Source organism: Chiloscyllium punctatum, chromosome 1 (genome assembly GCF_047496795.1).
Source record: "Chiloscyllium punctatum isolate Juve2018m chromosome 1, sChiPun1.3, whole genome shotgun sequence".
NCBI classification, from domain to species: Eukaryota; Metazoa; Chordata; class Chondrichthyes; order Orectolobiformes; family Hemiscylliidae; genus Chiloscyllium; species Chiloscyllium punctatum.
Window position 1 is genome coordinate 90,447,299 of NC_092739.1, and position 21,583 is coordinate 90,468,881.

General features: G+C 40.1%; 1 protein-coding gene across 1 annotated transcript in view; it reads right to left on the reverse strand.

The window, feature by feature from the left end:
* The window catches only part of cwc27 (CWC27 spliceosome associated cyclophilin), a 267,994-nt gene that overhangs the window by 82,287 nt on the left and 164,124 nt on the right, over positions 1–21,583 (reverse strand). Inside the window, exon 11 of the mRNA XM_072570824.1 lies at positions 16,189–16,286. Within this exon, the coding sequence (XP_072426925.1) occupies positions 16,189–16,286 (98 nt within the window). The remainder of the gene's footprint in view (positions 1–16,188; positions 16,287–21,583) is intronic.

Below are 21,583 nucleotides of genomic sequence, written 5' to 3' on the forward strand. Positions count from 1 at the left end.
CTGATGCATGGTTGGTTGCTTGATTGATTGTATAAATGATGCAATTATCTGCTCTTCATTTGATTGTTTTTTTCTGCAGCAAGTGGGCTATTGTGCAATTTAAAAGAGTATAAATTTGAGTAAACTAATATGAAACTAATCCTGAATTGTGAAGTGACCAGTACACGAGACATACCTGTAAATGTGACTTAAGTTAGGACAGGGACCAATTAAGACCTTGAGGTTCAGGACTCATTGGAGCGGGGAAATGTAGCCTTACAAACCAAAAGGACAAAGAAGCATTGCAGACAGCTATTTAGACAATACCCAAAGTGGGACAAGAAGGAAGTGTCAAAACATGGAAAAATAGCACCAATATGGTCCAAGAGGGGAAATTGCTAACATGAAAACATAAATGATTCTTTACTTAAAGTAATATTTGATGGGCTGAATGGCCTTCCACCATTACATCCTAATGTTAAGGTCTTAGAAAAGGAAAGACAACACTGGTACGAGTTGTCTATATACATCCTAACAATAGTTATATGATGAGACACAGCCAAAAAAAATCACCAATTAATAAGGGCATGTAATAAAGGTAATAAATTAATCACGGGTGACTTTCATCTTCATGTAGATTGGGATAATCAGGTTGATAGAGGAAGTTATGAGGAAGAATTGATAAGAGTGTATTCGGGACAGCTTCCCAGGACATTATGCTTCAGATCCAGCCAGGGGTCAGGCTATTTTGTACCGAACAATTTACAATGAGGCAAGTTTAATAAATGATCTTAAGAGTAAAAGATTCCCCCAGGAAACAGTGTGTATAATATGGTAGAATTTAGCATTCCAGTTTGGGTTGGAAACAGCTGTGCTAAACTTAAATAAGAGTAATTAGAAAAGGATTGGGGGTAGAGTTGGCTGGACTGGATGGGGAAAGGATTTAAGTGCTAGTGTTGTTGGGAGAAGTTTAAACTATTTTGGCAGAGGAGGGACTGCCAGAGTTTTAGTACATCAGGGACACAGTAACACTATACTAAAAGGAACCAAGACAGAGTTCAGCCATATTGAGTTTCAAGGGACTGGTTGGCCTCTTATGGGAGGAATATTATCGGTAAGACAGATGAATGAAGGGAATGGATTGACATGTGAAATTGTGATATGGTTGCCATCACAGAGATGTGGTTGAGGGAGGGACAGCACAGGCAACCCCATATTCTGAGGTATAGGATCTTCATGACAGAAAAGGAAGGGTGCAAAAGAGAAGGCTGTGTTACATTATTAAATAAGGAGTCACTTACTGCAGCAGGGAGAGATGATATCTGGAAGGGCCTCCAAATGCAGATTTCTGGGTAGAATTTAGGAACAAAAAAAGGTGGCAGTAACATAGCTGGAAGTGTATTACAGACCCCCAAACAGCCAGCAAAAGAGCAGCAGATATGTGGACACTGAGGTGTACAAAAATAATAACAGGATCACTATATTAAGGGATTTTAACTTCCTCAACACTAACTGGAATAGTTATTGTGTAAAGGATTTAGAGGGGTGGATTTTTGAAAAATATTCAGGAGATTTTTTAGGTGAACGTCTAGAAGGTCCAACAAGAGACAACAGTGCTGTACCTAATTCTGGGGGCTGGGGGGGTGGGGCAAAGCTAAACAGTCCCTTCAGGTGACTGTGGGAGGGCAAGTAAGTAATAGCAACCAGAACACAGTGATGATTTAAGTTTGTTAAGGGGAAGTTAAAAAGATGGTTGGCAAAGAATGGTTCTGGATTGGGAGAAGGCATATTTTGATAAAATAAGGCAGGATCTGGCCAAAGTAGACTGGAAACAGGGAACCACATCTTGCAAGAAAATCTACAGAAGAACAGTGGGGAGGGAGTGTTGCATCCAGAAAGGAGACAGAGAGAGTACAGACCCAACATCTCTTTAGGGTGAAATGTAGCAGCACCAAGCCCAGAGAGCCCTGAATGTTGAAGAATACTCAGGACTGGATAAGAAGGACTGAGAGATTTTTAGCAGGTACAAAGGGAGCAAATCTTTGGAAGACCTTATGGAGAATAGAAAGTGTAGGGGAGGGGGGTGGTACAAAAAAGCAATTAGACGAGGAGGCATTAAGAAACACTAACAGGCAAGATTGGAGAGAATTCCAAGATATTCTTAAGTAAGGGGAAAAGAAGGGCCCATTAGGAACCAAGAACCAATCTTTGCGTGGAGCTGGTAATCATTGGGAAGGTATTTTTAAAAATCTTCACATCGGTCTTGATTTATAAGGATGAAGTGGGTAAGGACTGGGAGGTTCTTGAGTAGGTTGATATAGATTGGAGGTTTGGCAGGCTTAAAAAGTAGGCAGATTCCCAGATTTGGATGAATTGTATCCCAGGCTACTGTGGGAGACAAGGAAGGAAATTACAGGGGCTCTGCCCCAAACTTTTAACTCCTATCTGGCCACAGTGTGGTTTCAGAGGATTGGAGGACAGTGAATGTGTTTGCACTTTTCAAGAAGGATAGAAAAGATAAACTAAGTAATTACAGACTAATTAGTCAGACGCTGGTAGGGAAACTACTGGAGGAAATTCTGAAGGAGACAATTAGTCTCCATTAGGGGAGGCAAGGTTTGATCAGGTATAGTCAGCATGGCTTGGTCAGAGGGAGATCATGCCTAACAAGTTTGATAGAATTTTTTTGAGGAAGTGATCAGGTATGGAGTTGAGGGTGTTGCAGTTGACACAATTTATTTGGAATTTAACAAGGTCCCACCTGGAAGACGGATAAATGAAGGTAAAAGCACATGGGAATCCAGGATAACTTGACAAATTGGAAAATTGGCTTAGAGGTGGAGACAGAGGACGGTGGTACAAGGCAGATTGCATGACTGAAGTCTAGTGATTAGTGCTGTACTATAGGGATAATAATTGTGTCCTCTATTTTTTGTAATAAATGTAAATGATAAGATGAGAACCTGGAGGGGATGATAAACAGGATTATGGATGATATATTCATTGATAGTTAGGAATAAGGTCATAGCTTCAGGAAAGCATAGATGGGTTGGTCAGATGAGTAGATCACTAGTAGATAGAATTTAACCCTGAAGAGAGGTACGAAGTGATGTACTTAGAAGAAGTAACAAGCAAAGTAACAAAAAAGTACTCACTGAATGACAAGACACTAGGAAGCTGAGAGGAACAGAGGGATCCTGAGGTGCCTGGCCACAGGTCCCTGAAGGCAGCAGGACAGATTAATAGGATGGTTAAGATGGCATATGAGACACTTGCCTTTATCAATCTTAGCATAGATTACAAGAACAAGGAGGTTATGATGAATCTGCACAAAATATTGGTTAGGCCACAGATGGAGTTACAGAGTAATGTGTGTAGTTCTGACTACCTCACTACAGGAAGGAAATGATTGCACAGAGGAAATGCAGTGCAGATTCACAAGGATGCTGCTTGGGATACAGCATTTTAGCTATGAAAGGCTGAACAGGTTTGGGTTGATTTCTTTGGAGCAGAGAAGCTTGAGTGCGAACCTGATTAAGGTGCAAAAGATTCTGAGTGGCATGGACAGGGTGAATAGGTAGCAGCTGTTCTATTAAATTGAAGTGTCGATAACAAAGGAAAATCAAAGGCCAGAATGCTTAGAGAGGATTTACAAACAAGATTTTTAATTGAGAAGGTGGTGGGAATTTGGAATGCGCTACCTGGGAGCGTAATAGAGGCGAGAAACCTCACAACTTAAGAAAAGTACATGGATGAGCACTTGAAATGTTATAACTTTCAAGGTTATGGGTCAATTGCTTGAAATTGCAATTCGTGTAGATTGGTCAGCACAGACTCAATGAGCCCAAGAGTCTCTTCTGTGCTATATGACATAATTATCATGACTAACAGATGGCTGATGAACAATGGCAAACCTTTAAGAAAATAGTTCACAGCTTGCAATAAAGATATATCGCAGTGAGAATGAAGATTTCTAGGAAGGAGAGAAACCAACCATTGTTAACTAAGGAAATAATGATAATATCACATTGAAAGTAAAACATACAATATGGCATGGATTAATGGTAAACCAGAGGATTAGAACGTTTTTAAAAAAATCAACAAACTTTATCCATAAAAGCAATATTGTGAGAGAAAATAAACTTTCATGGTGAACGAGCAAAAGTATCAAAATGGACACCAACATCATTGTTAAATATATGAAAAGGAAGCAAGACACCAAAGAGAACATTGCCATCTTAGTAAATGAGATCGGAAAAATAAATGATAAACCAGGGAATGGCAGAGGAGTTAAATAAAGTATTGGTAGAAGACAAATACCACTACAAAAATACAAAATAATCAAAGGGCAAAAGGAAATAAATACTAACCATCACTAAAGAAAAAGAGAAATCTTGTTAAAACTATACTAAGGCACTCGAGGACCTGTTAGCATTCAAGCTCAAGTCAAGTCCCTGCACCAGATGGATGTTAAAACAACTAGCTACAAAGATAGTGGATGTACTGGTAGTAATTTTTCAAGAATTCTCAAACTCTGGAAAAGTGCCAAAGAATTGGAAAACTATCAATGTTATTCTAAAGAGGAAGGTGACTATGAAACAGGCAACTGTAGGCCAGGTGGTCACAAGCAGATTAGCAAAGGAGAACCAGTAGGTATGATATATACGGATTTCCAAAAGGCATTTGACAGAATTAGAAGTAACAAGAGCAACTATATCAAGTCCAACACTGAGGAACAGGCAGTTAAAAGAGTAGAGTCAAATTTCAGAATCTTGCTTTGGGCAAACAATAAAGATTGTTCAATTGACCATTCACACTTTGTTCAGGGAGTCTCATAAGCCCTGGTATATGAAGAAAATGCATGAGGCCTGAATACCACTGATACTGGGGTTCTCAAGAGGAGTGTATAATGAGGCAGTAGTCCATAGTATTGTTACTGAAGTGGGAAGATCACTTCTGAACCTTCATTCTCCACACCAGAATTAAAAGAAACTTTAACAATTCTTTAACAGCTTCAACAATTACTTTAAAAAGTAATATTTATGACTTGATGAGACTGAAAAAGTGAAATGGAGCTATTTCAGCCCTCATTCCACTTTGGTTAGCACGTTTTGCTTTGCACAGTTTGAGTTTGTAGCTTTCATACATGCTTGTTTCGGACTGTCGCACCAACCTGAGCTTTATACATCACTGAACTAGACCTCATGTTGATCATGCCTCTTACCCATGCAGGGCCATTCCCATGATTTTTTCACAAACGTTGTCACCTGAAGTAAACTGTCTCTCACTTATCGGAGTCTTGTGCCTGGCACTGACACTCCTGACGCTGTTTCACTCAATCCCCTCCAGATCCAGGAATATCAAATTTAACGTGTTTGGAATTTTTTCTCCCATTAATGGTTCTGCTGGAATTATCCCTGTTATTGCACAACAGGTGGTCCTATAATCAAATAGGAACTGGGACAGTTTGCTATCTAGTAAAGCTACAGGCTGTTTCTGCCTTCAAAGTTTGAACTGCTCTTTCTGCCAGACTATTGGATGATGGATGGTATGGAGCTGTCTTTACTCAAATTCCCTGCTGGTAAACGATAGCCCAACCCTTCTGGGAGTCTGTGTATTATAAAAGAGAATCACAGAATCTCTACAATGTGGAAGCAGGCCATTCGGCTCATTGGACTCAAAGGTCATCTCGCCCAGAGCCACACCTCGACTCTACTCTTGTAACACTGTATTTCCCATGGTTAATCCACCTAGCCTGCATGTCCCTAGGCACTATGGACAATTTAGAACGGCAAATCCACTTATCCTGCAGATCTCTACACTATGAAAGGAAACTTGAGTACCCGGAGGAAACCCACACAGACATGGGGTGAATGTGTAAACTCCACAGAGATAGTCACCAGAGGGTGACATTGAATCCAGGTCCCTGGCACTGTGAGGCAGCAGTACTAAACACTGAGCCACTGTGCCAGCTTAAGTTGTATGCAGTTTTTCTATTGTCAACTAGTGTTTGACAAATGATCTCGATGCACATCCTGCCACTTTGCGTGGGCATCCACAATGATTAAGAACATTAAGCCAATGAAAGGACCTGCATAGTTGACATGTAACGGAGTCCAGGATTTACCTGGCCATTTCTATAGATGTGGAAGAGCTGCTAGTGGTACTTTTTGTCCTTGTCGTACTCTGGGCACAGTCGCACCAACGCAGCTATGTCAGCATCCAATCCTAGCCACCCATAACTTCTCACCAACATCTTCATTTTGGAAACCCCTAGACAACCATGCTGGAGTTCAGCCGGTATCTGCTGTGACCTTTGCACAGGTTAATCACTCTTACTCCCCATAATAAAATACCATTCTCTATGGTGAGCAGGTCTGAGTGTCCGAAAAGGCTTCAATCCTGGTTGTGAAAGTCCTTTGGTTTCCCCCAGCATCAGTTTCAGTTTTGTTAGGACCAGATCTTTCTGCATCCAAAGTCTGATATTGTCAGCTGTGATCGGAATTGTGTCCAGAAAATTTAGAACCATTAAAGACTTTTGCAGTTGTGGTACCACCGGTGATGCATCTGCCAGTGGGAGGTGGCCCAATTCAACCACATTTGCTGCTAATCCTCCCAAACAGTGTTCCAAATTGAAATGAGACCCACTCAGTAATTGAACTCACCACTGCATCTGGCCTGAAGCTATGGGTAACACTGCCTTGTTCTCTTGAAGTAGATCTAGCAGGGATTTGTGGTCTGTTATTATTACAAACTTACATCCATAAAAGGTATTGATGGAACTTCCTGACTCTAAACATGATGGCGGAACATTCCTTTCTATCTCGGTGTACTTACACTCTGTATTATCCAAAGTCCTTATTAGGCATCATTTGCCAGTACCAGACCTCTCATGGGATCATAGAATGCCAACATCTTACAGGATAATAGCCATTTCTTTATTTCCCTGAAAGATATGGGTTGCATACATGACCATTTCCAAGGCCGACCCTTTTACAAGAGTTGATACAAAGGTGCCAAGATGGAGGCGAGGTTATGTACAAACTTTCTGTAAGAAATCACCAGCCTAAGGAAAGGCCTAAGCTCCGGTACAGTCATGGGAGCAGGGACACCTTTGATTGTACTCGTTAATCTTCCAACAAGTGTAACCTGGTCTTCTTGACTTTGTAACCTAATTGGGTCACTTGAGGTACCTGGAGTACATATCTCTCCCTTCTAAGGCATTCACCAAAGTGGGAGAAACAGGATTATGTCCAAGTTCTCTAAGAGCACTTATCAATCTTCTCTATTAGCAGGTCATTGAGATAAATGGTGTCTTGGGGCAGACCTTGTAAAATGTTCTCCATCGTCCGCTGAAAAATTACACAGGCTGATGATACCCCAAATGGCAGTCTCATATATTGTTACAAACCCTTATGGGTATTAACGGCAGCATACTACTGGGCATCTTCAACTAACCACAATCGAAAGCACGCATGGCACAAGTCCAGCTTTGCAAAGGATGGCATCTCTGCTAGCTTTGCGTAGTAATCCTGTAGGTGAAGGATTGGGTTTATCCAGCTGACAAGTAGTTTACTGTTTGTTTAAAATCCCCACAAGACGATGGGTCAGGCATCACAATTGGAACAACCAGTGCTGCCCATTCTGCAAATTGGACTGGCTTGAGGATTCCTTAGTTTTCTACTCTTCTGATTTCTGCTTATACATTTGCCTACTAGATGGGGCTTACAGAATTGTGGAATTACTTCCTGGTCAACACAAAAGGTGGCCTTGGTTCCTTTGATAGTCCCTAGACCTTTCTGAAAAACTTCCAGGTTTTTAATTAGAACTTTACTCAGGCAGCCATTTTCTAAATGAAACAATGTTGAGCTAATCTAGGTGAATCTGTCTCAACCAGTTTTGCCAAAAAATGGGCCCAAGCCTTTTACTACAGTCAATGGTAACTGAACTAGCTGCTGCTCATAAGAGACCAGAAGCAAAGTTGTACCTTTAATATGTGAAGGCTTCCCGGTATAGATTCGCATTCTAGCCGAGAATTTGCGCAAACCTAAAGGTTGGAGTCCAGACTGAATTTTGTTAAAGACTGGTTCTGCGATCACTGAAATGGCCATGCCGATATCAACCTCCATTCGAACCAGGCAACTATTTAACCAGATGCTAATTTTGATAGTTTCTGATTTGGATGTTACTAAGCAATTTAACTGTTCCAAACACCTATAGGTGGACTTTACAGGGTGTGTACTCTCTTGGATACTAGTTCCCTTAATTTAGATCCAATGTGACTCTTTTGCTGTTGAATCTGCATATCTGCAGCAACTTCAATGGCTTGCCATTGCGGATCCTGAAGAAAATTTTAGCTGTTTGGCCGAGGCTTGGCTTTGTTTTGGAGTTTTGCTGTGGACTGACCTACAGTCCTTCTGTTCAGGTTATGCCCTGAGTGAGGCTATGCAATTACCATCACTAAAGTGGTGTTCTCAAGCTCAGACTGGCAAAGATAACCACTTCAATCAGATATCCTGCAACTGACATGCTCCACTTGCTACATTTTCCAATTATAAAGCCAGTTGTAGTGCATGTTTGAAGTCCAGTTGGGCTTCAGCTAGCAGGTGCTTTTTCATGGTTATATCATTAATCGTACATACCAAACAGTCTCTCAGCATTTCATTAAGGTTTAAACCAAAGTGACAAGCCTCTGTCAGTTTTCTTAACCTCGTCAAAAATCCCGATACTGATTCCCTTGACTCTTGAATTGCCAAGAAAAACCAATAGCGTCTCAAAATTAGAGGAGGATTGGAGTTGTAATATTCCTTAAGTAAATCTGATAACTCTTGAAAGGTTTTAGTATCTGGTGCCTCAGGGAAAATTAGGCTCCTATTAACTGAAAATGCTGTGGGTCTACAAGCTGTCAGGTGATTTCCTTGTTGCTTTTCATATGCCCCAATGTAATTTGCCTGGGAAAAAAAAACTTCTCCTTTCCACATAACGGGCCTAGTCTGCGATGGCAGGATGTCCAGCTTCCCAAACAATGGCATGATGTCAGAAATGCTTACGCCAATTCAAAAATGACTATTGCAAGTGAATTTCTTTAGAAGTGTACTTTTCTCTCATCGTCACTGAAATAACTCCAGAGGGGATAGTATTCTGTCAGCTAGTCACCCTTTATTTACAAGTGAAGAGTCCCTAACATTGTTCCAGCTCTCTCAAAGCCAACTCTGACTGAACAGGATGTCTGACACTCCTGGTCTTATCTGTCACCCAGGGCTCTGAGTGGACCAGATTAATAGCCCCAATCAGGGAACTAAATCCATGAGGTCCACCTGGCTAACCTCATTACAATTACTACAATGTGTATTGTAAAATAACCCTAAAACTGGCACTGGAAATAAAAAAAATCAGCTAAAACCAATATGGCAAAGCCATGTTGGCAGTACAAAGAATAAAATGTCTGACTGTATGTTAAACCAAATTTATTCGAGTTTTTGTGGAAGTAACTAGCAGGTTGAATAAAGGAAACAGTAGATGCAGCAATGCTTGCATTTCTCAAAGGCATTAGATAAAGTGTCATACAAAGGTTAATATACAAGATAGACAGTCACAGATTTAAGGGATTAGAGGATTGGTTAATGGACAGAAAGCATAAAAAATAGGATTAAACAGGGCATTTTTCAAATTGATTGTTGTGGTTAATAGAGTTCCAAAACACTAGTGCTAGTTACAGCCATTTACAATTATTGTGATAATTTATACAAACAAACTAATGCATTATACAATGCATTGCTGATATTGCAAATTTAGGCAAAAATGCAGCTGTGATGAAGTCACAAAGAAGCTGCAAAATGATGCAGGTTAAGTAAATAAGCAACGGCAGATGGAGTATTTCATTGACTAATAGGCTAGATTCCATTCTTTCTACGAAATAAAGTAAATATTATCCAAACGTTGTGAAACTTGTAAATATCACTTCAGAGGGAATTAGGTATACTCATGCAAAGTATTGATAAAGTATATGAAGCAATTAAAAAAGCAAACTGCATATTGCCTGGGACTGGAGTACAGGAATAAAAATCTTTTGCAATAATTGTACAGGATTTTGTTAAAACTACACCTGGAGTATTAGGTACAAATTTGGTCCTGTATTTAAGGAACACTTTGCAAGGAATACTTAGATCATACTGGAGGACATTATAGCAACTCGCCACTGGACTGGTTGCTGAAATGAGAAGGCTATCCTACAATGACAGGCTGAGTAAATTAGACCCACACAGTGATAAGGAGAATCCCTCTTTTCAGAGGCTTGAGACACTTTGGAACTCTGTCTCAGAAGCTGAAGATGACAGGATAATTTATTATTTTAAAGGCAGAGACAGGTAGACTTTTGCTAGGCAAAGAAATTAAAGTTTTTGACGGTAGGTAGGAATGTGGATTTCAAAACACAATAGATCACCTGTGATCTTATTCAATGGTGCAACAGGTTCGAGGGCCTGAATGGAATTCTTTTGCTCATAATCCTATGTTCAAATGAGTAAACACAGATTAATCACAATAGTTTGGAGATTTGTAAGGTACTACTGTACCACAACAAACTAAGACAAAGTTTGTTAAACAGTCACTGTTGTTCTGTTGGCAAATAGTTCAATTCTCACACAGCAAAGTTTTAGAAATGAAAGTAAACTAGATTTGAATTAATATCTAATCCAAAAGTAAAAGAACATACAACAGTACAGCACATTATATGCCCTTCAGCCCTCGATGTTGTGCCGGCCTTTTATCCTACTCTAAAATCAGATTATAATAACCACTGCACTATTGGTGCCCCATGCTCGAGAATAACATCCTCTCAGACCTGCCTTCTTCCTTTATGGCACTGCTTCGAGCCTACCTCATTTTCTTTTTTTCTCAAGCACAGTAACAGGCCCTTTGGCCCTTGATGTTGTGCCTGCCTTTTATCCTACTCTAAGATCAAACTAACTTATATACCCTTCATTATACTACCTTCCATGTGCCTATCCAAGAATTGCTTAAATGTCCCTAATGTATCTGAGTCTACTACCACTGCTGGCAGTGCATTCCATGCACCAACCACTCTCTGTGTAAAGAACCTATCTCTGACATCTTCCCTAAACCTTCCAACAATTATGCCCCCTCAGGTAGACATTTTCGCCACTGGAAAAAATCTCTGGCTATCCACTCTATCTATGCCTCTCAGCATCTTGTATACCTCTATCAAGTTACCTCTCATTCACTCTGATGAGAAAAGCCTTAGCTCCCTCAACCTTACTTCATAAGACATGCCCTCCAGTCCAGACAGTATCCTGGTAAATTTCCTCTGCACCTTCTCTAAGGCTTCCACATCTTTCCTATAATGAGGCGACCAGAACTGAACACAATAACCCAGGTGTGGTCTAACCAGGGCTCGATAAAGCTGCAGCATAACCCTCACAGCTCTTAAATTCAATCCCTCTCTAATGGAAGTCAACACACCATACATCTTCTTAAAATACTATGGATGCTGGAAATTTGAATTCAAACAATAAAGGCCGAAAAACCCAGGTCAGGCAATATCTGAGGAGAGAATGGTTTCTCATCAAGTTTTTGCTTGCATTGATATTTGTGTCCCAGAAAAACCCCAAAGTACGTTTTATCAATGAAGTTCATTGCAGTCATTACTATAATGTAGGAAATGTGGCAGGGACACGTCAAGCTTACATAAATGCCAATGTGGTCACGACTGGATAATGTGTTTTGATGATATTAATTGAAGGATAAATATTGACCAGGCCACAAGGAATAATTCCTCCATCCGTCTTAAAAATAATGTCATAGGATCTTTCCCCTCCACCTGAGTGTGTGGGCCGGCAGTAGTTCAGCACCTCACCTTAATGATGGCACTTCCAGCAGTGTAGCACTGTTTGATTGCTGGCAGAGGACTTTGAGCCCAACTTTCTGACTCAAAAACATGTGACAACAAGCCACAGGTGATGCACACAAATACCAGTTGGGGCAATTAAGTTAATTTGTCATTAATGGTAAAAACACTCAACAATAATGTCCCTACCCCTAGACTGAGAGGCCTGGGTTCAAGTCTGACCTACTCTAGAGGTGTGTAATAACATCTCTAGAGTAATCAACCTGAATAGGTTGATTAGAAAAATAGATTAAATAAACCAAATCAAATCAACAGGTCAGCCAGCATCACAGGAGAGTATAAAGTTAATGTATCAGGTTGATACATTTCCTGAATTTAACTCTGTCTCTCTGCAGATGCTGTTTGACCTGCTAGAGATTTTCCAGAATTTTGTTTTCTTATTTCACATTTCTAGCTCTGTATTACATTGCTTGAGTTTTTGATGGTGTTGGTTGCGAAGAAAGTAGAAGTCAGCATACCTGGAAAATCTAACATTCTTAAAATGTTGGCTAGCTTCAAAGACTAAAATCCTCCCATCACTAACACCAGTCTTCAGTCAATTTAATTCACTCCATATGATATCAAGAAATGACAGAAGGCACTGGGTACTAGAAAGGTTACTGGCCCTGACAATACTCTGGCAGTAGTAATGAAAACATGTTCTGCAAAGCTGGCCACAACATAGCCAAACTGTTGGAATACAGCTATCTCCCTAACAAAGGTACATTAAGACAAATCCAATCAGCTAATTACTGGTCTATTCTAGATTATCAGCAAATTGATGAAAGACATCCTGACTATGCAATCAAGCTGTATTGACACAGCGAAAAGCTGCTTATTGATGCTCAGTTTCGGTTCTAAGAGTGTCCTTTGGCACACTGTTGAGATCTTCATTTTTTCCCCACTTTTGGTTGGAACTGAGAGCTGTGGATTGAAGGTGACCTTTAGACTGTGAACAACAGCTTGTTTTATAAAAAAAAAAGGTTAATTGTTATTAAAAGAACACTGTAGATATTTTGGCTCCACAGATGCATTATGCTTAGAGGCTTGTAAATGTCTGGATGTTAAAGGAGCAACAACAGGAATGCCAATGCCAACCAGTCTAACCAAGAAAAGTGAATCAAAGCAAGACTTCTACACTTAATGGTAAGGTCCGAGGGAGTGTTGCTGAACAAAGAGACCTTGGAGAGCAGGTGCATAGTTCCTTGGAAGTGGAGTCGCAGGTAGACAGGATAGTGAAGGCGGCATTTGGTCTGCTTTCCTTTATTGGTCAGAGTATTGATATAGGAGTTGGGAGGGCATGTTGCATTGTACAGGACATTGGTTAGGTCACTTTTGAAATATTGCATGCAGTTCTGGACTCTTTCTTATTGGAACGATGTTGTGAAACTTGAAAGGGTTCAGAAAAGATTTACAAGGATGTTGCCAGAGTTGGAAGATTTATGCTGTAGGGAGAGGCCGAATAGGCTGGGGCTGTTTTCCCTGGAGCATCGGAGACTGAGGGGTGACCTTATAGAGGATTATAAAATCATGAGGGGCATGGATAGGATAAATAAACAAAGTCTTTTCCCTGGGTTGGGTGAGTCCAGAACTAGAGGGCATAGGTTTAGGGTGAGTGGGGAAAGATATAAAAGGGGCCTATAGCGCAACACACAGAGGGTGGTGCACATATGGAATGAGCTGCCAGAGGAAGTGGTGGAGGCTGGTACAATTGTAGCATTTAAAAGGCATCTGGATGGGTATATGAATACGAAGGGATTAGAGAGATATGGGCCAAGTGCTGGCAAATGTACTAGATTAGGTTAGGATATCTGGTCGGCATGGACGAGTTGGATCAAAGGGTCTGTTTCCGGGCTATACATCTTTATGACTCTAGTTATCCTTCAGTAAGTGAATGATTGAATGTTTAAGAGAAGAATCCCAGTTATAATAAATAAGTGAATACACCTGAGAACCTACCGGGAAGCTTCTTGCTTTGACCAGAGTCTTCAGAACTCAAGCAAGATACAAATCTCATATGCCTGTGACACTATGCATCGTTGAAACTGCTTAAGTGAACTGGCCAGTTATATTTCTTTTGTAGTTTTCTTTCAATTTATCCTTTAACTACATTAGTATATGTGGAATGGGGCTATGTTCAAAGAAAATTGTTTATATCCTAGCCATTAATTAGATTAACAGTGCAAAACTACACGAGGTAAAGTTATAGTATTAATAATAAATTGCTAATTTTTATTTTAAGTATAAAGTTGGTTCTGATATCTGGTATTTATAATTCTGGTTAGGAATCATTGGGGCAATTTTGAGAAGTAACGATTTTTTAAATTTCACTGTTGTGAATACAATGATACTGATTTGAGTTGGCCTTTTCTGGCAGTCAGTTAGCTCAGTTGTAGATGGCTGGTTTGCAATGCAGTGATATCAACAACATGGGCTCAACTTCCACACTAGCTGAGGTTACCATGAAGGTCCCTTGATCTTGCACCTCACCAGAGGCATGTGACCCTCAGGTTAAACCATTATCAGTTGTCTCTCTCTAATGTCAGAGCTACCCTCTGGGTCGATGTGACTTTTTAATGATTTCCTTGCTGTCCCCATGCCTTATCAACTTGCTGTTGATTTTATGCTGAGATCAGTACCTGGTGTCCTTCTTGTTTGTCATCCCTCTACCATGTCCTCCTGATGCCTAGAGCTCCACTCTTTCTGTGGAGAGTATTATTTCTCACGATCAGAAGTTCAAAGTTTGAGAGTTGCTCTCTCCTGCTCTCCTGGTGTCTGGAGATCTTCCCTCCCTTTAAATAACATTGTGGGGTTAATCCTCTGCATTGTTAAAATGCCAGTTGAGCATCTGTTTTAATTAAGAAAGGAGGCTGTCCAGTGTGACAAAAGAAAAATCACAACAAGAGCTAAAATGGGAGGCTTGGCACAAAATCAGCATTAGATGCTAGCTGGCATCACAATTTACCTACTCTATGTTTATGGTACCTGCATGGAAAGCCCCCATTAACTTCCTGATAATGTATGACATAGACCATCCTTGAAATGCATGAACTGCATTTTGCTACTCAACTAGCACCATGCTTATATACATGGATCTTCAAAAAGCTTTAGATATAATGCTGTTTGGAAGGCTTGATCATAAAATTAAGATATTTAAGAAGTGTCAGAGCATATTAGGAAATTGGTTACTGATTAAAAATGTCGTATTATGTTCTTTTAAGGATCTAATGTATGTAACAGTGGTGTTACAAAGGTGAGTGTTGCGATAAAAGCATAAATGGGGAACAGAGTCCCAAGAATTAGTCACCTAGGACAAATAGTCAGCAGTACTTAATACAGTCAACTATGGTGAAGGTTAGACCAACCATGATGCAAGACAAAAATTAAACAGAATAGCCCATGAATGAAACATTCATCGTTGGACAAATACCCAGATCACTGATAGATGTGTTGCAAGTAAGAATGGAGAAAGACCTGAATAAAATAAATACCTAAAAAATATGCAGCCAAATGGGGTGGGGCGCAGTGTGGATCAGCAGGTTAGTGCGGATTTTGAGTGTTTATTTTAAGTCTTTATAAGGCTCTTGCATGCCTTGCTGAAGCTGTTGACAAAGGTTAGGAGGCTGGCCTCTAAATGTGCAACCATTTGCCCACTGCACTCCTTTGAGGACAGAATATGCATTAAGGTACAAGACACACTACAATAACTTACCAAGGCACCCTGGAAATCTGCAACCTCCACTATCTAGAAGAACAAGACCAGCAGATCTTTGGGAACACCACCACCAGCAAGTTCACTGCCAAGATACACACACACCCAACTTGGAACTATATCACCGTTCCTTCACGTTGCTGAGTCAAAATCCTGGAACTCCCCTCCTAAATGCATTGTGTTCCTATATTCCAAGAATAACAGTGGATCATGAAAGCAGCTCACCGCTGCCACCTCTTCATCCAGGACAATTAGACATGGCACCAAATGCTGGCCTAGACAGTGATGTCCTCATTCCGTGAATGAATTTGAAAGTACTACAGAAGATTGCATTGCTGGGTCTGAATAGCATATACTAAACTGTAAGTAGCACCGTTGCATATGTGCACAGATGCTTGATTAGATGATTATATGTTTGATTTATATTCCTAAGTGGAAATGTGGCAAATGCAACAGGGTGTCATTTGGCTTATGGCAGCAAGAAAGCACAGTCCTTGAGAGAGCTGAATCACACTGAAATGCCTTTTGCTGATTTTCAGAAAGTAGTCATACAAATTTGAAGTCTCAGGAATAGGCAGAAGTTTTTTTTTACCTTGTGGCTCGTCTTCCTTTTTCAGAATTTCCAACTTCTTCTGTTTTGCTGCCAATAGCTCACGTTTTATCTGACGTGCTTCTTTGCGTAGCTCTTCACTGCATAAAAATAACATTTACATCTACATATCATTTTCTCTGCAATGAAACATGCTGCAAGCAGATGCTTAGGAATTTGGTTATAAATGCAATTATTAGTAACAGTTAGTACAACGAATTTTTGAAACATTAGCCTGGATTTTCAGCAAGAGCATAAATCACTGACTTTGCCTCACTGAGAGATTTCGCGATCTCTGTGGCAAAAGCATTACCTCTTTTCTGTATAATTGATTGCAGCCCTGTCTAATTAAGATTCAAGAATGAAGACAGTGATGTCATGAAGCTGTTCAAGGAACCAATCACATTCAACAGTTTTCATAGACTTAAACCAGAAACAAAATGTAGCCAAATGAAATCACCTCTTTAAATTTTAACACAGAATAAGACAAAGATTGAGATATCACATGGTGTGAAAGTAGAAACTGGAATATATGGAAGAATAATCTTTGAATATACTTTAAGGCAGAAAGGATATTAGAACATAGAACATAGAAAAGTACAGCACAGAACAGGCCCTTAGGCCCGCGATTTTGTGCCAAGATTTAATCCTAATGTAAAATATAAAAATTTAACCTATGCACCCCTCAACTCACTGCTATCCATGTGTATGTCCAGCAGTTGCTGAAAAGTTCTTAATGACTCTGCTTCCATCATCACAGCTGGCAAAACATTCCATGCATTCACAACTCTCTGCGTAAAGAACCTACCTCTGACGTCTCCTTTATACCTTCCTTCTAATATCTTCAAACTATGACTCCTATTACCAGTCAATCCTGCCCTGGGAAAAGTCTCAGACTATTAACTCTATCTATTCCACTCATTATCTTGTATACCTCAGTCAGATCTCCTCTCTTCCTCCTTCTCTCCTGAGAGAAAAGTCCGAGCTTATTCAATCTTTCTTCATAATGCAAGCCCTCCAGTCCAGGCAGCATCCTGGTAAACCTTCTTTGCACCCTCTCCAAAGCCTCTGTATTTTTCCTATAGTAGGGTGACCAGAACTGGACACACTATTCCAAGTGTGGTCTCACCAGGGACTTGTAGAGCTGTAGCTAAACCTCGCGGCTCTTAAACTCGATCCCCTGTTAATGAAAGCCAAAACACCATATGCTTTCTTAACAACTCCATCCAATTGGGTGGCAACTTTGCAGGATCTCTATATCTGCACACCCAGATCCCTCTGTTCCTCCACACTGCCAAGAATCCTGTCTTTAATCCTATATTCAGCATTCAAGTTCGAGCTTCCAAATGCATCACTTCACATTTATCCAGGTTGAACTCCATCTGCCATTTCTCAGCCCAGTTCTGCATCCTGCCTATGTCACACTGCAGCCTGCAATAGCTCGCAATACTATTAATGACACCTCCAACCTTTGTGTCATCTGAAAATTTACTCACCCACCCCTCAACCTCCTCATCCAAGTCATTTATAAAAACTACAAACAGCAGAGGCCCAAGAACAGAGCCCTGTGGGACACCACTCAACACTGACCTCCAGGCAGAATGCTTTCCATCTACAACCACTCTCTGCCTTCTATCAGCCAGCCAATTCTGATTCCAGATAGCCAAATCTCCCTGTATCCCATACGTCCTGACTTTATGAATGAGCCTATCATGGGGAACCTTATCAAATGCCTTGCTGAAGTCCATATACACCACATCCACTGCTTGACCTTCGTCGACCTGTCTTGTCACCTCCTCAAAGAATTCAATAAGATTTGTGAGGCACGACCTGTCGCCTACAAAGCCATGCTGACTGCCTTTAATCACAATGTGCTTTGCCAAATTGTCATAAATCCTATCCCTCAGAATTCTTTCTAAAACTTTGATGACCAAAGATGTAAGACTGACTGGTCTGTAATTGCCAGGATTTCCCTATTACCCTTCTTGAAAAGAGTAACAACATTCAGCTCCTTCCAATTTTCCGGTACGACTCCTGTGGAGATTGAGGAGGCAAATATCCTCACTAGCAGCTTAGCAACCTCCTTTCTCGCTTCCCAGAGTAACCTAGGATAAATCTGGTCTGGCCCTGGGGACTTATCAATCTTAAATGTTTTCCAAAATTTTCAGTACATCATCTTCATCAATCTTGATCTGGTCAAGACTGTATCCCAGCTCCTCAACGTTTTCATTCACAACAAGGTCCCTTTCCTTGGTGAAAACTGAAGCAAAAAACTCATTTAGGGCTTCCCCCATCTGCTCAGACTCCACGCACAAGTTCCCCACACTATCCCTGATCAGCCCTACCTCTTCCCTGATCATTCCCTTATTCCCCACATATGAGTAAAATGCCTTGTCTCTGAAACATTGAAAACAGGAGCAAGAGTTGGCCAAATGGCCCTTCAAACTTGATCCAACATTCATTATGATCATGACTGATTATTCCAATTCAACCATCTGTTCAGAATTTCCCCTCATATCCTTGATCCTTTCATTTCTAAGAGATATTTTCAACTCCTTAATGAAATCATATAATGTTTTGGTCTCAACTGCTTTCTATGGTAGTAACTTCACAGACACTGGGTGAGGAAATTTCTCTTCATCTCAGTCCTAAATGATTTACTTGATATTGTTGGACTGTGGCTTCTGGTCTGGGACTGCATCTTTTGTTTATTCACTTGTGGGATGTGGTCATTGCTGGCTGAGCAGCTTTTATTGCCTGTTCCCAGTTACCTTTGAAAAAATGGTAGTGAGTTGCCTTCTTGAACCACAGCAATTCTATCGATGTAGATACTAAACCGTATTGAGAATTCTATTGTTTCTATGAGATCCCCCTCATTCTTCTGAACTACAGCTAATATAATCCTATTCAATGCACCTCTCCAGGTATGTCAGTCCTGCCATCCCAGGAATTAATGCTTTTGCTATACTCCATCTACAGCAAGAACATCCTTCATCAGATAGGAAATCAAAACTGCACACAGTATTCCAGGTGTGCTCTCATCAAGGTCCTGAATAATTACACAAGGCATCCCTGGTATTTCAATCCACTGACCATGAAGGCCAAGTTACCATTTAATTTCTTTATCACCTGCTACGCTTGCATGTTTACCTTTCGCAAGGATATCTAGATCTTGTTGCATAATCCCCTCCCTCAATTTATAGCCACATAATAATCTGCATTCCTGCTTTTGTTGTGAAAGTGAATAGCCTCACATTTATTCACATTATACTGCACCTACCATGGATTTGCCCACTCAGCTTGTTTAAATTGCTCAGCAGCATCTGTGCATTCGCCTTATAGTTTACTCTACCGCCAGCTTTGTATTATCTTCAAATTTGGAGCTATTACATTTAGTTTCCTCAATTAAATTGTGAATAGCTGTGTTCCTTGTCCTGATGCGTGCAGTATCCCACTAGTCACTGTCTGCCATTTGGAAAAAGACCCATTTATTCTTACTCTATTTCCTGTTTGCCAATCAGTTCAATATCCATTTCAATACACTACCTCCCAATCGCATGGGCTTTAATGTTTGATCTTTCAGGATTATAATCTTAATTAACCTTTTATGATCAGAGTCATTTTGATTTGACAGATAACCTTTCAGGAGATTCCATTATAGGCATAAAAACCTCCATTACAGCCACAAGAGCATGGACTCTTATTAATTCTCACATTTCCTTTTTTCTTTCCATCAATGATTTTCTGCAGCCATCCAATCTAATCATTACTGACGGGTGCACAGAATATTATTAACCTCCTTCAGACAACATCCACTTAATGTTCACAAACTCCAATCTGCTGTCAGAGTGGCTGAGCCATAAAAATAACTTATTGCATATCCAAAATGGTTAAAACATCCCAAAGTACTTCACTGAATGTTTCCAAACAAAGTCACAAAAGGAGATATTAGGGTTATTGGTCAAAAGCAAGGTCAAACAGGTAGGTTAAGGATTGTTGAATTTAAGGAGATTGCAGAAATAGGCAAGGTAGAGGGCATGAAGAACTTCCACTGGGAAAACTCTGGATTGTCTTCTCATGAAGAGAGTTCTAACTGATTCACCTCCTTGTGTGGCTTGTTAATTGATCTTTTGTTTCCAATGGCTATGTCCTGCTTCAGTGCATTTTCTGAAAGTGACCTATTGTTTTAACTGGTGGGCACTGTTTGCACCGATGAGATTACTTTGCTTTGAAGCAGTTGCAAGGGATTTTAGTATCTGGTTTTTGTCCTATCTGTTGCATTGGCATATCATATGTGCCTTTTATAGTTCTATTCCTTAAAAATTTGATGGATTTGAAATTCTCATATTTGGTCTTCACCCCTTTTGGTTGATCTATATTAATTACTGGGCCTCTGCTTCACATATCACTGAATGGCTTTCTCAGAGTCAGGTCTTCTTTGAACTGCAAAATATCTGGCAAGACAGTTTCATCTTTTCACTCATCTTATAGAGATCATTAATGAATGAAGTCATCAATGGATCTCTCTGGATGCTGTATTCTTTAGTTAAATCATGTCTGTTCAGGAATTGTATTATTAGAGATTGAAATCATTGTCAAAAGCTTTCAATATTGCTTTGGATGTGTTTGTTGCTTCTTCTACCACTTGGTGAGTAATAACATCATTTGCTAGACTTCCAGTTGTGTACCAAGATGCATTTATTTGTTCAGTTTCTGATTTAATATCTACTTTAGAAGCTATTCTACATTTCAAATTATTGTTTCTCCAATTTTGGGTTCTATTGGAGCCACCTCAGAAATGAAATCACCATGGCAACACTCATACTATGGCTTCCTAGTGTAATTGCTTAAAAATGTGTGGCTGGAAAGGCTCAGCAGGTCAGGCAGCACCAAAGGAAGAGGAGAATCGACGTTTCGGGCATAAGCCCTTCCTCTTCCTAGTGTAATTGTGTGTTTTACCTTTTGAAATTTTTTTTATTTGCATCAATGACAGTTCTCACATGCTTTGCTACAGTGCCTAAGAGGTTTCCTGCAGCTTTACTAAATGTGATCCATACTTTTATGGCTGTAATGGAGGTTTTTCCACCTGTAATGGAATGTCCTGAATGTTTCCACATCAAATCAGTGTTACTCATTTAATACCATAAGACAAAGGAGAAGTAGGCTACATAGCCCATTGAGTCTCCTCTGCCATTCAGTGAGATCACAGTTGTTGTGACAATCCTCAGATTCACTTTCCTGCCTTTTCCCCATAATTCTTGATTACCTTACTGACTAAAAATATATATATCATAGCCCTGAACAACTCAGCCTTGATAGCTATCCAGGGTAAAGATATCCACAGATTCACAACACTTAGAATAGAAATTCCCAATCATTTTTGTATTAAATGTGTGAT